The sequence below is a fragment of the Phlebotomus papatasi genome, chromosome 2 (genome assembly GCF_024763615.1).
Source record: "Phlebotomus papatasi isolate M1 chromosome 2, Ppap_2.1, whole genome shotgun sequence".
NCBI lineage: Eukaryota > Metazoa > Arthropoda > Insecta > Diptera > Psychodidae > Phlebotomus > Phlebotomus papatasi.
In genome coordinates this window covers 67,473,212-67,491,778 of record NC_077223.1, presented here as the reverse complement: position 1 = coordinate 67,491,778, position 18,567 = coordinate 67,473,212, and the positions used below count along the sequence as shown (strand labels likewise).

At 34.3% G+C, this 18,567-nt stretch overlaps 1 protein-coding gene across 4 annotated transcripts in view; it reads right to left on the bottom strand.

Annotated features, from left to right (window-relative positions):
• Window positions 1-17,908, bottom strand: part of LOC129803958 (uncharacterized) — a 53,974-nt gene extending 36,066 nt beyond the window's left edge. For 2 of the 4 annotated variants that reach the window (XM_055850856.1, XM_055850858.1), the window contains exon 1: window positions 17,726-17,908. In XM_055850856.1, the coding sequence (XP_055706831.1) occupies window positions 17,726-17,800 (75 nt within the window). In that variant the 5' untranslated portion in view covers window positions 17,801-17,908. The remainder of the gene's footprint in view (window positions 1-17,725) is intronic. The other 2 variants (XM_055850855.1, XM_055850857.1) reach the window with 1 other exon arrangement.
• Between the last annotated feature and the right edge of the window lie 659 nt (window positions 17,909-18,567).

Sequence of the window (18,567 nt, the reverse complement as noted above, 5' to 3'; positions counted from 1 at the left end):
AGAATTGTTGTATTTTGTGGGACTTTCCATTTAAAACCATATTTTAAGTGTCTTGGTGGAGTAGAGGCAGTCAAATTGGCATCTGAGTGATTTCAAAGCGTTATTATGGGAAAAATCAATTTTTTCACACTTAAACGGCAAAATCGGAGTGATAGCGTAGTCTGAGCGGAAAATGATGTATGGACGAAATGTAGAGACAAATGTCCTCTGCAATTATGTCGAAGTAATCATCAAAATCGGTTCAGCGACAGTCGAGATAATTGAGGTTATGTGATATTGAAATCGGTTTTTCGACTGTGGCGCCCCCGGTGTTGGTCCCACGAAGTTCAAATATTTTAGAAAGTTGTAGCATTTGGTGAGATCTTTCGTTTAAGTCCTCATTCATCAAAATCGGTCACATAGAACCGGAGATATGATTTTTTGAATTTTGTGAACTTTGACCCCTCATATCTCCGGTTCTGTTTTAACCACAGCGCGCATACGCACCATTTTGGAAACGTCCTAGACTGGACTACAACATACTAAAATTTCATTAACTTGCACAATGCCGTTTTTGAGAAAAGTGACTTTGAATTTCGATGAATTTTGACGCTATCACAGCGCCACCTGTGGTGACTTTTTGAACTTCCATCTGAAAGTGCTCATCGAAACGAAACCAAAAAGGTAAAATTTAGGTCGCTATGTTAGTTAGAACCGGAGATAGAGGCCGGTCAATGTTCGAACTTTGACCCCTTATAGCTCGGGTCAGGGGCTTTAGATCGACTTAAGGTTTTTTTTGTTTGATAGGTATAATCAACGGCTATAACATACTAAAATTTCAGCTCGATGCACAATGGAATTTTTGAGTTATTTAACTTATAAGATTTAAAAATTTTCTTATTAATAATAGCGCCCCTAGCGGTGGTTTTATGAACTTTCGATGTTAGAAGGGGAAGTGGCATTTCACGAGAGCTTTCCAAAAAGCCCTCACTTTTTAAATTCTGACAATTAGAACCGGAGTTATGGCCATTTTAAGAAATTTTTTTTGGACCTTTATAGCTCGGGTCAGGGGGGTCGGGGGACCTTAAGTTTGGTATTGATGGAAAGCTCTAAGGCCCAGCTATAACATACTAAAATTTGAGCCAGCTCGATGCCATAGGGGCGGAGCCATTGAGAAAACAAAAAATGGGGGGTCTTCAAAATGGCGGAAGGAGGGGTGGGGGGTGGGGGGTCAATACACCAAGTTGCAATTTTCACCCGATATATAACCTTTGCCGAAAACCTCAAGTCGATATCTTTTTTAGTTTAGGAGCTATTAAGCTCCAAAGAGCGGCCGGCCGGCCGGGAACGTAAAAGGGACAGATAATCCTAACCGGCTTATGTAGGTGAGATTCTTAACGTGAGCTAACTCGGAGTGCATGCAAATTCGATTTAGAGCTGAAGTTGGGAGACGCCATTCAGTTATCTTGAATCAAATTCGTGAAATTATACAAATTTTGTATTTAAACCAAAATATCAAGGATTTGGATGAACTGACAGAAAAGTGTTATATGGGTGAAATGTAGACCAGAATGTTCTCTATAATTTTGCCGTAGAACTTGAACTCATCGATTACTCAGAAGCCAAGATAATCGAGGTTTTTTGTTTCTTAACTCGTTTTTTCATCCAGAGTTCCCCAAGTAGTCATTTGTTGAACTTCAACTATTTCAAAGAATTGTTGTATTTTGTGGGACTTTCCATTTAAAACCCTATTTTAAGTGTCTTGGTGGAGTAGAGGCAGTCAAATTGGCATCTGAGTGATTTCAAAGCGTTTTTATGGGAAAAATCAATTTTTTCACACTTAAACGGCAAAATCGGAGTGATAGCGTAGTCTGAGCGGAAAATGATATATGGACGAAATGTAGAGACAAATGTGTTCTACAATTGTGTCGAAGTAATCATCAAAATCGGTTTAGCGACAGTCGAGATAATTGAGGTTATGTGATATTGAAATTGGTTTTTCGACTGTGGCGCCCCTGGTGTTGGTCCCACGAAGTTCAAATATTCTAGAAAGTTGTAGCATTTGGTGAGATCTTTCGTTTAAGCCCTCATTCATCAAAATCGGTCACATAGAACCGGAGATATGATTTTTTGAATTTTGTGAACTTTGACCCCTCATATCTCCGGTTCTGTTTTAACCACAGCGCGCATACGCACCATTTTGGAAACGTCCTAGACTGGACTACAACATACTAAAATTTCATTAACTTGCACAATGCCGTTTTTGAGAAAAGTGACTTTGAATTTCGATGAATTTTGACGCTATCACAGCGCCACCTGTGGTGACTTTTTGAACTTCCATCTGAAAGTGCTCATCGAGACGAAACCAAAAAGGTAAAATTTAGGTCGCTATGTTAATTAGAACCGGAGATAGAGGCCGGTCAATGTTCGAACTTTGACCCCTTATAGCTCGGGTCAGGGGTTATGGATCGACTTAAGGTTTTTTTTGTTTGATAGGTATAATCAACGGCTACAACATACTAAATTTTCAGCCCGATGCACAATGGAATTTTTGAGTTATTTAACTTTTAAGATTTAAAAATTTTCTTTTTAAAAAAAGCGCCCCTAGCGGTGGTTTTATGAACTTGCGATGTTAGAAGGGGAAGTGGCATTTCACGAGAGCTTTCCAAAAAGCCCTCACTTTTTAAATTCTGACAATTAGAACCGGAGTTATGGCCATTTTAAGAAATTTTTTTTGGACCCTTATAGCTCGGGTCAGGGGGGTCGCGGGACCTTAAGTTTGGTATTGATGGAAAGCTCTAAGGCCCAGCTATAACATACTAAAATTTGAGTCCGCTGAATGCCATAGGGGCGGAGCTATTGAGAAAACAAAAAAAGGGGGGTCTTCAAAATGGCGGAAGGAGGGGTGGGGGGTGGGGGGTCTATGCACCAAGTTGCAATTTTCACCCGATATATAACCTTTGCCGAAAACCGCAAGTCGATATCTTTTTTAGTTTAGGAGCTATTAAGCTCCAAAGAGCGGCCGGCCGGCCGGCCGGCCGGCCGGCCGGCCGGCCGGCCGGGAACGTAACTTAGCCACATATATATTCGGAATCAGGAAGTGGCGAAACACATTTTGGCCAAATTTGAGGTCGATCGGACGACATGAAATTTTGTTAGGATTATAGTAGGTGAGATTTTGTTAAGAATCTCACCTAATAGCCACATATATATTCGTGATCAGGAAGTGCTGAAACACATTTTGGCCAAGTTTGAGGTCGATCGGACGACATGAAATTTTGTTAGGATTATAGTAGGTGAGATTGTTAAGAATCTCACCTAATATATTCGAAATGTTGTTCAAAAATCGCAAACCGTCGATTGTTACGAATTCTTGACAGTTGATAAGAGTATTCGTCAGACATTCCAAAGTGAAAAGTGACAGCGTCAAACATAAAAGTGACAGGCGGCATAGAAACTTATTATATGGTATATTAAAATTATTATTAATTAATTTTTAATTAATTATAAGATTGTTTTATAAATTAGATACTCTAAGTGATGGGGTAGTTTCAGAAAACAGTAGGGGAAAGTTCCCTTCGAACGTTCATGCCTTCGAATAATGTGAATTTTCTTTTAGTTTTCCTAAGAGACTTACACATTTTTATTAAATATTAGTTAACTTATGATCAACTATTGATAATTATGTGATAATTTTCTATAAGTCTCTAGGAAAAATAAAAGAAAATTTACATTATTCAAAGGCATGAACGTTCGAAGGGAGAGTACTTTCCCCTAGTTTTTTTTTATTTTCCCACCCTTTTGAAAAGGATGAACAAAAACCTTCAAGTCACTAAAATAGTTACTAAAGGGACAGATAATCCTAACCGGCTTATGTAGGTGAGATTCTTAACGTGAGCTAACTCGGAGTGCATGCAAATTCGATTTAGAGCTGAAGTTGTGAGACGCCATTCAGTTATCTTGAATAAAATTCGTGAAATTATGCAAATTTTGTATTTAAACCAAAATATCAAGGATTTGGATGAACTGGCACAAAAGTGATATATGGGTGAAATGTAGACCAGAATGTTCTCTATAATTTTCCTATAGAACATGATCTCATCGATTACTCAGAAGCCAAGATAAGCGAGGTTTTTTGTTTCTTAACTCGTTTTTTCATCCAGAGTTCCCCAAGTAGTCATTTGTTGAACTTCAACTATATCAAAGAATTGTTGTCTTTTGCGGGACTTTCCATTTAAACCCCTATTTTAAGTGTCTTGGTGGAGTAGAGGCAGTCAAATTGGCATCTGAGTGATTTCAAAGCGTTATTATTGGAAAAATCAATTTTTTTCACACTTAAACGGCAAAATCGGAGTGATAGCGTAGTCTGAGTGGAAAATAATGTATGGACGAAATGTAGAGACAAATGTGCTCCACAATTATGTCGAAGTAATCATCAAAATCGGTTCAGCGACAGTCGAGATAATTGAGGTTATGTGATATTGAAATTGGTTTTTCGACTGTGGCGCCCCTGGTGTTGGTCCCACGAAGTTCAAATATTCTAGAAAGTTGTAGCATTTGGTGAGATCTTTCGTTTAAGCCCTCATTCATCAAAATCGGTCACATAGAACCGGAGATATGATTTTTTGAATTTTGTGAACTTTGACCCCTCATATCTCCGGTTCTATTGAAACCACAGCGCACATACGCACCATTTTGGAAACGTCCTAGACTGGACTACAACATACTAAAATTTCATTAACTTGCACAATGCCGTTTTTGAGAAAAATGTCTTTGAATTTCGATGAATTTTGACGCTATCGCAGCGCCACCTGTGGTGACTTTTTGAACTTCCATCTGAAAGTGCTCATCGAGACGAAACCAAAAAGGTAAAATTTAGGTCGCTATGTTAATTAGAACCGGAGATAGAGGCCGGTCAATGTTCGAACTTTGACCCCTTATAGCTCGGGTCAGGGGTTATGGATCGACTTAAGGTTTTTTTTGTTTGATAGGTATAATCAACGGCTACAACATACTAAAATTTCAGCCCGATTGCATAAGGAATTTTTTAGTTATTTAACTTTAAAGATTTAAAAATTTTCTTTTTAATAATAGCGCCCCTAGCGGTGGTTTTATGAACTTGCGATGTTAGAAGGAGAAGTGACATTTCACGAGAGCTTTCCAAAAAGCCCTCATTTTTGAAATTCTGACAATTAGAACCGGAGTTATGGCCATTTTAAGAAATTTTTTTTGGACCCTTATAGCTCGGGTCAGGGGGGTCGGGGGACCTTAAGTTTGGTATTGATGGAAAGCTCTAAGGCCCAGCTATAACATACTAAAATTTGAGCCAGCTCGATGCCATAGGGGCGGAGCTATTGAGAAAACAAAGAAAGGGGGGTCTTCAAAATGGCGGAAGGAGGGGTGGGGGGTGGGGGGTCAATGCACCATGTTGCAATTTTCATACGATATTTAACCTTTGCCGAAAACCGCAAGTCGATATCTTTTTTAGTTTAGGAGCTATTAAGCTCCAAAGAGCGGCCGGCCGGGAACGTAACTTAGCCCCCCATAAATTCGTGATCAGGAAGTGGCGAAACACATTTTGGCCAAGTTTGAGCTCGATCGGACGACATGAAATTTTGTTAGGATTATAGTAGGCGAGATTGTTAAGAATCTCACCTAATAAATTTTGTGTCGATTGTGTACGCTTAAGTATAATAAACGTATAGTACCTGAGTCCCCCCACCTTCCCATAATATTAATAATAATAATACTTTAAGTTTTGTTATTATTTTTATTAAATAACGTGAAAATGACACATTCAAATATAATTTCTGATTTTTAAAGAAATTCATAGCATTGCAATTTATCTGTCAAGAAAAGGTAATTGCTATACTCTCCTAGTGATTTCGCAATAATAATAAGCTACAGCAGTTAGCAGTCTTTTAATATTTAGATGAGTTTAGCATTTAAGAGAAACGTTTCATTTGCGTATAAAATTATTAGTAGAGGAGGAAGTAGGGCACTTTTGAAATAGGGAGACTGGGGCAAAACTTGTCACAACGCATAGTTAATTCTTTCACGAGCTCTGAGAAAACTCTCTGAGCAAATTCTTATTTCTCTATCTCGAAAGAAATGTGATTTTCGAATCATTTTCTAAAAGTCGATTTTGTGGAGATTCTCAAAATTGCTGGGGCAAATTTTTACTCTCGCAAACGTTAAAAATATCAAATAGACATATTTTTATAGGAAATTTATTCCTCTACAACTTTGTCGAAGATAATTTTTCTCTATCTTAACGAGAAATGTGCTTAAATTGAGCTAATCAGTATTGATATTTCCTGTAAGCCAAATGTTCCAAAAATAGGGCTTAAAATTTCATTATTTTTTATTTTACATAATCCTTCCTCGAATCCCTTGAAAATTTGCAAGTTTAAGAAAGTTCATCATGAAGGCTATCTGTAGGTGAGACTGGGGCAAAAAGTCATAAATCGAAAATTTTAAAATTCAATATTTTCCAAGATAAATAAGATAGCGGCTTAAATTTTTTTCTATAGATAGCCTCCATAGGTCTTCTTCCATGTCGTAAGTTTGTTAGAATTTGAACAAGGGATTTAGAAAATAAAAATATCGAAATTTTTAGCCCTATTTTTGAAATATTTTCCGTGCAGAAGATATCTATTATTAGCTACTTATTTTAAATTTGATGCACTGGTGAATATTTCCCAAATTATCTGGATATTCTTTGAATACGAATTCGCTATCTATTTTAGAATTTTACAAAGATTATGTTCTCTAGAAATCATTTTATTTAAAACGACCACTTGGGGTAAAAAGTAACAAAAGCTATGGAGCAAAAAGAAACAAAAACTGAAACAATTTCTGATGTCCCACGGTGAAAAGAAACGTCAATGCTATGTGTCGCCGCTTGTTGTTTGCATTGGTCAAACGATTTGCAGTCTTTTGTGTGTTTTTTTATAAAATAGCTTAAAATGTGCTTTTCTCGTTCAGATAGAGAAAACAGTGTTTTACAAAGGTATAGAAAAATAAATTTCCTATGAAAATATGTAATCTCGGTATTTTACTTAAATTTACGGAATTCCGTAGTAAAGCGAATCAAAATGTGATAATATCTTATGCCTGATACTATTTGCTCCAGCATTTTTGAGAATGATCACAAAATTACCTTTCAGAAAACAGCTCGATAAATATATTTCCTTCCAAAATAGAGGAAAATGACTTTCACAAAGTTGTAGAGCAGTAAATTTCCCATAAAACTGCGCTAATTAGAAATTTCTGGGCCGCTATGGTAGCTTGTAAAAAAATAAAATATCCGTTTTGTTAATTTTTGCCCCAGTTTCCCCTAATAAGAATTTCAAGCTTCAGTCTCTTTTATTTTGGAAAATAGTGAATATTGAAATTTTCGTTATGGCAAATTTTGCCCCAGTCTCCCCTAGGGCTTTTTTCTTTTATTTTTTAAATGGATCTGGATCTTACTGTGATTTAATTCAGCTCAACAAACCAATTGTGAAGATAAATTACGATATGATAGAGATTAGTTCCATTTGAAAATAGTAGGAAAGGAATGGCAAGGCGTCCCAGACTTTGCGAATTGCTACTCGTGACTTCGATGCTATACATCAAAAGTACTTTCGCATCATTTACCGTTTACCGGTTCTCAATCGATTTTAAGATTCATAAATCACTCAAGAGGTCTCTCTAAATAGTTTTAAAAGTAATATTTAAAACGATTTTGGGATAAAAATTATCCATCTGTTACGAATCAGTGCATTACCAATTCATAACCGATTGGAATCGATAGGCTTGTTAGGAATTTGAAGACCTTTCCAAAAAGCCTAAGGGCCTTGACAGACCTGAGGATTAGCCGAGAGACGGCTTAGCGTAATTATATTAAAAATAATGGTTAAACTACATTTCCATCATTTTCCACTAAGTCGTCTCTCGGCTTAAGTCTCTAGGGCATAAACGTGATTACCATTGGGTTGACGCTATGTAAAGCCTTTTTAACTTTTGGCCTTGAAAAACCATTATTAGGAATAATTCAACGGTATTTTCGTATATGGACGAAACGTTCTCTTAGACTGCTCTCTCTTTGGAGTTCGATGAGTAAAACAACCTCCAAGAGAAAATAGCTAGACTTAGGGGAAAGTGCCCATGCTTGATACTATTGGAAGCATGTTTCTCAATTAACATGACTCCGCAATATGTTTTAAAAACTGGCCATTTTTCCGTAGTTTTTAAAATATAGTTGCGATGAGTCATATATTGTAAAACGTAGAAAATTTAGTCATTACGAAGCTTCCAATGGTATCAAGCATGGGCACTTTCCCCTAACACAAATCAAAAACATTTACCAAGTGAGTGTTGCAAAAAAAAAAATTTATCTGCTTGAATCTGCCCACCCTATTCTAATAATTGATATCTTTCAATTTGATACTAGTTTTGTTTATTTATCTATAAAAAGGAAAAAAAAAGAAATTCGAAAATGATTCGAAGTATTCAAGGAAATTTGTTTTCATGTATGAATCGTCCACGTGGAGTAGTGTGTGATTTTCTGTTTGAATTTCGAAGCGATAAGAACGTCAAGATTTCAATGGAAGTCTTTAATCCTCAACCTTCCCGATTAGAGAACTCTCTCCGGTTGACGTTTTTTCTATACCGATTCGAAAGTATATCATAGAAAACTTATCTAAAAACCCGTTGGAAGTTTGAATACTTAAATTGACTTACACTAAAGTGAGCAAGTTCATGAACAGTATTTTTTTTAAGAAATCAAACGTTCTGCTATCTTAAAATTTCACAAAACTACACAAAAATTCACTTTTTGCAGCATACGTTTACATAATGTTGTTGACGATTGAAGTGTCAAGAATACTGAAATTCAAAATGGCAGAACAATCAGCACTAAAGCGGCGAATACGTGAATTTGCACTTTAGGCTACCGGTAGATTTTCGTATATGTTTGGTTTCGCTTTAAAACGGCTTTGTCTCTTTCAAAGATTATTACTGAACGGAGCCAATCTGGATTATTGAGAGCAAATGAGGGCAAATTTAGTGAATCCCCTTTAGGTCACCAGGATTTTTTCTGGCGTTAAAGGTGTTCGGATTGCATTCAGTGAGCTTCACTGCACTTGATTCCACAGGCATGGAACTGACAATCTCATCCCGTACAAGAAAAAATAATAATGCATGTCTAGAAATCCACTTGTGGGAAGGCCTAGTTCCATCATGGAATGTTGTGACAGCATTATTATTATTATTATTATTTTTCACTTTTCCTTGTAAAAATTTTGCAGATATTGCACAGCGACTTAAAGAAATTTCCTCGTAGTTCTTGTATTATTTCGGCGAGCATTATGAAATATGTATTTTTAGATAGCTTTCAAAGCACAATTTCGAAATATATCAGACTGATAAGTCAATTCTCTTTAGGAAAAAACTTGCCAATACTCTTCAGTGCATCTATGCAAAAACGTATGGAAAAATGAAATGTCGAGAGACCCCTGCTTTCCTCCCTAAATAAAATATAACAAGTGGGACTTTCTCAAACACCATATTGAAATCTGGAAATCATAAAGTTTCCGTAATTTAAGTAATGATATTTTTCACTTTACAACACCACAAACTTTCGAGACAACATCAAAAAATAAAACTGCATCGACAAAATTTTCTCACTCAAAACAGAAGAAATATTTTCTTTGTCGTATTCACTTTGTGACTGCATAATAACTTTTAACATTGTAAGATATTGCAAGACATAAGTGAAAAAGTTATTGCTATCTAACTATAAAATTTCTCTGTGAATATAGAAAATCTCTTTAGCATTTAAAGTTCCTCCGGAGAACCTTCAATGCAAACCTTTTAAGCTACAAAGAGTGTGGGAACTTTGCTGTAACGTAGCATAAAATTTGATTTCTATTATTCATTCTCATTTACTATTTCAATTAAAATTTCTGTTTGAATATTTTTCCGAAATTTTTAAAAAATACTTTGATGTGCAAATGCTATTTTGATATAATTAAAAATTCATTCTTAGTTAATTTCTTATTACCTCTTATTAATTTTCTCATTGCATTTTTTTCTGGCAAACTTTCAGTGATTGGTGTAAAAGAGTTTTTCAAAGCGAAAGAACGAAACCTTAATTGAGAAACTTTTCAACTTGCAAATCAATACAAGAAATATATGATATAAATAGGAAAATGTATCAAAGTTGAGGGTTTATTTGGAAGTCTACATGAGTATCCTTCTATCCCATCGAAGGAATTCATACTCTTCCTTTATACGCTATCGAGAGGGAAATAAACACTTCGTTGCTGAAAAGCACATAAATACTCAGGATTTGATTAAATTTTTGATCCATGAGTGTTTCTGCTCTTGACTCATTCAATGACGAGGAATTCTTTCACATGTGAATGGTATGCTATTGTGGCATAGTTGGAGATGAGAAGAAGCAGGTGATTTAATGCATATCCCATGAACATCATCCACACTCGAAGAAATACGAACTGATAATGTGAGGAATTCGTTCACATGTTATTCAAGATGGTTTGGACAACCTACACTTCTACCAGTTACTAAATGGTACATTTTGGTATTTGACTAACCAAGAGCGAAAACATATCAACATGGAACTCGTGCAATAGAATAAATAATCTATGATGGTTAACATAATATAAATTTCTACTTTAACTCTTCAGAGAAAGGAAAATACAAAGAAAGGAAAAATTGTGAAACGGTCTTCGTAGTGCCATTGTTTGACTTACAGGCTTAGCGATCATCCTTATCCTTATCCTTCAACCTTGAGACCAGCCAATGTTATATAAACTCATAGTGAATAGGCTTATGGGGCATTATTTTGGGCAGCTTGAAATTTCGTCCACTTGGAGTGAAACATCGGACATTGTATATAAGATTTATGTAAAATTAAATTTTGCAGGTAAAATTAAGTTGTTCCTATAGAAAAACAATGTTTAATCTGCGGTTCGTCAGTGAGATTTTGTTTCTAATATCCCGGCTAACACATTAAGTACTTATTAAGTAATTAATAAGTTCTTAACTCAATGTCTTAATTTTAAGGAGTTGCAGAATATTCAACTACTTAAAAAATATATGAAAATGAGACAAACGTCAGCGTTTTGTGGCGAGTAGTGAAACTAATATGGCATGACTCAGCCTTAACACTAAGTATTTAAGTAAGGACTTTCAACTAAGCGCTTTTTAAGCAGTTACCCCAATGCAAATAAAACATATATTTTTAATTCTTCATATTTTTTTTATTTCTGAAAGAAAAAATAAAAATACATTTTCGCCTAATTAGCATAAAGACATTCCACGTGTATAATAACAGTTTGTGGTTATGTTTTTCTGAAATGTCAATGTGTTACATCTCTTTTTATCCAATGATTTGCACCTATCCGTCGCATTCTCTATTCCCGTTTCCACTTTTTGCCACCAGATGTCACTACTTTCGCTAAAAAAATCCTTAATTAGGTACTTAATAAGGACTTATTAAGAACTTAATTTATGAACTTGGACTAATTTATTATATAAGACCATGTACAATGCCTTTAATTATACCATTGAGCTAGTAACAGCTTACCTTGTGTTAGCCGGGATGGTCCATTTCTTTTATTTTTCAAAATTCCACAAGTTGTAATTTTTTTTTAAATTTGTAGTGGATGCATAATGCCAAGGAAACAAGAAGTGTCTGATGCACGGAGGGTTGTAAAAAAAGTTCAGATAGGGCAAGGAACTTTTAGGAATCTGCCGCACGATATTTTACGCAATTGTGTCCGCGGAGAGAAGTCTACCAGCAATTGCCGGTGGTCTTTGTATACCTTGTATTGATAGCCGATTAATTAATTAACTATTGAAGGATGCACTGAGTTTTTTTTAATATCAGTCTACACAAAAAATGTTTCGTAAAATTGTCCATAAATGTTTGTGAATTGGGGATTTACGAAATATCTATAAGCCGTATAGCCCACTAAAAAGTTCGAAAAAGTTCGTACTTTTTCACAAACTTTGTTCGTAATATTTACACTTAAAAAACATTTTTTTGTTCTTTTACAAACATCTGTTCGTACATTTTTGTTTCTCTGACAAAATTTTACAAACAAATGACAAAATTTTACTATTTTTTCTGTGTGTTTACGAAAATTTACGAACACATGTTTGCAGAAGAACAAAAAATGAACAAGAAAGTCCAACAGAGTCTGATTCGGTGTATTTTGTGCTTGTATGAACGATAGGGACAAAAATAGCCCAAAAATTCAAGTAATTTTTCTGACGATATACCAATCAATAATATTTTTCGCTTTAATGAAAAATATTATGTATGAGTATTGTAGTTTTTATTGTCAAAAGGGTTTTGCTTCAAAAAAATTGGAAGTATAAAAAATAAATAAAATCAATTATATGAATTTGAGAATTTAAAAATTCGCCATTTTTGAGCTTAAATATTTGCTACATAGCAAATAGCTAGATACTTGCAAAAAATATTCTAGATTTCTTCAACCTTCTACTTTACAATTATGTTACAGACATAAGAAAAAAATAACTGTAGGTAGTCAGGAAAAATTATTTTCCTTATGGGACACCGGTGTTCCAATCGTGATTAAAGGGTTAAATAGGCGTAAATACGGTGGTATACCTGATTAAATGTGTGGTGATCAAAGACATAATATGAATGCTTATGCAAACTGTCCCAAATACAGCGTTGTTTCCTTAAGAAAATAATTTTATGAAATATTGTGAAAAGTAGCTTAAATCTTTTTTCGAGTGCCACTTCTGTATTCTTTCTATATGTTAACCGTCTTGTAAGTGAATAATTTCAGGTCTTCCTTTTGGAATTGGTTAGGATATTTTTTTTGGTTTTTTTATATGCTTTGATAACCTTGGCAAGAGAATCTTTTGAAATTCAGTTGGTAAAATATTTAAGGTTGCCGGCTTTAAAGTCGAAAAATTTTCTCAATCAGATTTTCATCTTTTCTATGAGAATATGAATTGATAAAAATAGTATATCTGGTCTTTTTGTAAGTATACTTTTATCGCCCGAACCGAGAACATTTTTGGATAATAAAATTCAGAAAAAAGTACTGTTATTTCTGTTGTTTTTGTTGTTGAAGGAACTTTTGTTTTAATTATGTACACGTACGTACAAAATTTTTATAAAACTTTTACGTTTTAGAGAATGTTAAAGTTCAAGATATTAAATAGTTCGCAAGCTTTTCCAAACAAGGTTTTTAATCAAAATATCTCTACTTTTAGCAAGACAGTTAGATACACGAGCTTGAGACTGGGAGTGGAGGTACATATAGCCCAGTCTCTGGAAATTCCAAAGAAAGCAAATTTCAGTGATTTTTTTCAAATCTAATGTATCATTATTTGTGCTTTTAATCTGAAGCCGAATTTATAAAAAAAAAGATTTTCTTGGTAATTAGAAAAATTAAACCGCATGGCTAAATTAGGTAGGTGTGAAATCCATATTAGGGGTATTGTTTTACACAGAATTCGTGTAATTTAATTTTGCAATTTTTTTAAAGTAAATTTGTAGGATTTTATATTACTATATTAACATTGTGAAAATGAGCAGCAAAGCCTTAGATTTAGTCAGTGAAAACCTCCTCCAGCTCTCTCCCCTTGCACTGACCCGATTAGATACAGGTGATGAATTTTATTTTTCTATGGAAAGGTTCACAACAGTTTTCTTGGCAGAAGTCGGAGCTATTCTGATTGCAACGAATATGTTAGTGAACGAAAATCCCACAGGAAAAATATTTATTTTATCTCTGATAGCAAAAAGGCACTTTCTTTGCCATATCAGGGTATTATAACATCTAAAATTGTTAAGGAGATCAGGACTAATCTTTGTAGATTAGCAGAGAATAATAATATTATTCTTCTGTGGTGTCTTGGTCTTAACGATATTATAGGAAATGAAATAGCAGATAAACTCGCGAAGATTGGTGTATATCAGGACTTTATAGGCCCTGAACCAGTCTTGGGAGTTGAGAAAGAACTACGGAAAGATTACTTCCAATATATTACAGGAATAGAGCATACAGCACTTTGGAATAACGTAAAAGGCTGTAGTTTCACGAAATCCGTAATAGATTGATTAGATTTAAATAGATCTCAACTCTTGTTAAATCTTAACAGGGGAAACTTGAGGGTTTTTATAGGAATTTACACAGGACACTGGCTAAATTCACATCTTGCAAAGTTGGGTGTAGACGTTACCTCAGCTTGCAGGGGTTGCGGAGAGAGTCTGGAAACAGTAGAACACATTTTATGTTATTGTTCCAAATTCTCAAGCCAGAGAATTCAGATTTTTAAGAAAGAAGTGCTGACACTAGGGGATATCAAAAGAGCGGCAGCTCAGGATATTCTGCAGTTCAGCCAGGTTTTAAAAGAATTGGAATAAGGTTTGTTGGGTAGACATAAGGGGCTCAAATAGAGCCTAGGTGTCTGCAGCCCACAGATCGTACCATGCTCCCTATATAATCTATCTATCTATCTAGTCAGTAAAAAACGAAATTTGATCAGTATTTAATTTAACTGCAGCAGCAATAAATTTGTCGTAAGAATGTTATTAAAGTGCAAATAAAGAGTCTATAATTTTTTGTACCTTGTCAAATAGCAAAAATTGATGAAATCTAAATTCCCATTCCTTTCTCTAATGTTTGCATATACCTATCTTATTCTTCTCATTTTTCTTCTTTTTAAAAACATTAAGACAAATTCAATTTAATTCAATATAATTAGGGGCCAAAGAGTTGAATAGTCGTATAGAGAATATTTGAGAAAGAAAGCAAATCGAATTTTGATTTCACGAGATTATCCTGATTTCTGATATAAAAAATGTGTCTGGGACATAATTATTATAAATCTTTTGAATGATCAATCTTTTTCACTGAACTTGGGTATAATGTATTTATGTTTCATTAATTAACTACATATTGTTTCTGTCGTTACAATTTATTATTATTATTATTATTTAATTCGATGTTTACCTGCGAGTATTGATTTACATTTTTTTTTGTGGTTGATATGCTACTCCCACATATTTTTTATTTAGTGGTAATCGATCAATTAAAAATATGTTTTTTGCCCGTTTACTCAAATATCAGATTTATTTGTCTTTTACCCTAAAGTTTATATAGAAATTATAGTTTATAGTAGAATATTGAAATATGTAGAATCTCGGTGATAGGGTAAATTATGCTAATTCAAAACCTGCTCCAAATGGAAATTTTTCGCTACTCCAAATGGAAACGTCACTGTTTTCATGATAAATACAGTACTAAATTACTATATGTATATATTTTCTATACCTCTGTTTCATTATTTAGTTAATTTTGCTCCAAATAAAGTGAAAATCTATTCATATTCACAAATTTTAATTTGTTAATTTCTCAGAAAAATTAAAAGTGTACCCTTTCACCATTGAATTTTTCATCGATCGACCATATTTTCCAATAAAAAACACAAAGAGGTGACTGTTGTTTATTCGTTTTGTTTAACATTTATGTCATATTTCTGGTTAATTTTAATTAAATTAAGTGCTAATCTTTATTGTTAACGCTACGTGAAGTTTTCAAACGAAATAATTACCTATTTCGTGAACAAAAAGGGTTTTTCTGAAGTGTCTGTAAATGCTTCAATAGGAAACCCCAGAAATATGATTTTTTGGAGAGTTTTTTTTTTCTTAGATGGGAAAGGAGAAAAGAACAGGAATAAGAACAAATCCTGCACTCAAGAGGAACTCAACAAGGTTTTGGAATCCTTTCGTTGCGGATTCACTTACACTATTTGTCTCCAATTAGAAATTTTCCCGTGTCTCCATTTGGATTAATTTGTTTGCAATAGCAGCATTTTACACTCGCGTATTTTTCTTGTACTTGAGAAGTTTTCAGATTATATCTAAAAGAATTTTCACTAAACAGTAACATTCTAGAAGAGTCAAGGAGCAAATTTATGTAATTCTCTTCAGAAAAAATATAAACTTAAAGTGTTGAATCTTCTCCCAAAGTTAAAGCGTCTGGAAATGGTTTTGAATCAGAACATTTACCCTAACCTATGGCAAGTCAAAAGCAGAGTTCTAAAGCGGAGTTCTAGAAGTTCCAAAACACAAGAAATTGCAGTGATTTTTCAGAATTTTGAAGAAGAATTTGTAAGAGAGTACAAAAAAAGCTTTTATATACAAATTCCTGATCCTGATTGACTAATTGACCATTTTTTGTGCAGAAAACCTAAAGTTCAATTTGATTTTAAGTGAATTTTAAAGTTAAAAAAGGCTTGACAGTTTGAAATGCACTTTCATCAACCGACAAACGAATTGCACTTGATGAGTTGAAATTGATATTCACTAAGTTGAAAACAAAATGTTCAAGTACATTCCTCTTCAATTACCAAATTCAATAGCAAATTGAACACGTATTTCCTCATATTGGGATCTCATGGTTATATTGAAACTGTTGAAACTACTACTTCTTGAGTTTTTTCTGCTTTTCATCACCTTCCAATGTTTTTTTTTTAATTTTAAAATTTGAATCTTATGCCTTCGGCACACCTTTTGGATCAGGAAAATTTCATAAAGCCAAAATTCACATCCCTTTCTTTCTTAAGAATGATTTGCATATGTCTATCCTACTATTTTGCACTCTTCTGCTTTTCCTTTTGAACATTACACCAAGTTAAAATTAGTTCAGTTTAATTGCGGTGAACTAGACTTATGCAAATCTTTAAAAACAGAGAAGCGAATTTTGACTTCATGGAATTTTCCTGATCTAAAAGGTGTTCCAGAACCATTAATGTACGAAAGAGTGTTTGAATTAAAATTCACAATATAAATTAGCAATTAAACCTGCACAGAAAATTTAAGATACAGTAGACTTTCTCTCAATCGGCTCTTTTGCAATCGGGCGAAAAATTTTGTTGACAATTTTCACGTTTAATTATGAAGCTAATTCGCTCAAATTCGCTGTAGTTCTTCCTATTTTATCGTGATTCTGTACAATTGAGCGCTTTTTGTGGAATTTACAGAGACTTTGACGCCCAAATCTATCGATAAACCGGATGACATGCCCCAAATGCCCATTTGAGAGAGAGTCTACTGTAAGTATAATACCTGTGATAGGCATTATACCGAGATCACCATTTAGGAACACAAAACGCATCGAACTACAGAATCTGAGATAGTAAAGAATCTCTCAGTGACTTTTTAGCACTTCTGGCCAGTAAAAATCAAAAAATGATTATTGAAACTCTGACCAATATTGAATTTAAAACTTTAAAAATTGTGATATCATCATAAAAAATTTGGCAGAGAAAGTACAACAGAGTTCTTTTCTACTAGGATTTTAAGTAACCAAGACTTGATTTTTTACTGACCAATAAATGCCTTTAACAACATTGACAAATACATCAAAGAATAGCATATGAAAACCAATTTTGAAATATCTCATCATATGCTTTTTCTGAGTGCAAAAGAACAGATAAATGTGTGACGACAGTTAAATGATGCGCGAAACACGCGGTCTTTTGAATAATTCTCCGTGTGGTTAATTGTGGACCCTCCTGCTCTTGTGGGAAGCACGAAATTGAGCTCGTGAGCTTCAGGCACATGCTCTACATTTGAACTCAGTCAGAATTTTGTGGTTGATACTAAATCATGCCTTGTAGAGTTAATCAGGATTAATAGGTATTCCGCAGAGCCCACACATTTGAAGTCAAATTGAAATCTCACCAGGGTGTAGATGACACTGGCATAACTGCCCTTCCGCACAGACTTCCACAGGCAACAGGAATGAAGAATGGCCATGTTGCACAATTAAAATTCGTGCAGTTATTCACATTCTCTCGTCACGTTCGCCACACGCGAGATACTTGGTGACTTTCGACTGGCGCGTTTCACCGGCATCACGGAACTGACGAGCTCGGGAAAACATCCAAAGACCATGAGGAGATCCTCCACGGTGGAGCATCTCTCATATGTTTAGTGGGGAATTTCTGAAGGATACTGCGCATGACGTATTCCGAATTTTCCGAGAGGGATTTCATGCCCCTTCAAATCTTCCCAACTTATGCGAAACATATGAGAAAGTTTGAAGCTGGAAGAGATGGAAAGTGTTTGAGCTTTCAATCTCAATAGGTTTTTGGGTAGAATTTCCGTTCAGAGCAATAAATTTCAATAAGATGTACTCAATATCGAATAATGTTCAATCACTCCAAATTAATTTTATTTTTATTGGATTTTCAAAAAGCTTCTATAGATTTTAATATAAAGTTGATGTCGGAATTGCTCTGAAGTTTTATTAATAAGTAACACAATATTATAGGGAACAAGAATAATGAGGAAAATTATTAATTCATTTTACAGTGAAATAATAAATTTACATCTTTTATCATAGCCCGAAAAGTATAGAAGGTGATAATTTAAAAATTTCTTTATCGTGATTTAAGATATTTCTTCTTTCTTTTTCTGCAATTGTTCGAGCAGTAGGGTAAAGTGATACAAGTTGGACATAGTGTTACAAGTTGGACAATTCGCCGGTACAAGTTGGACATGGCTTTTTTCTTGATAAATAC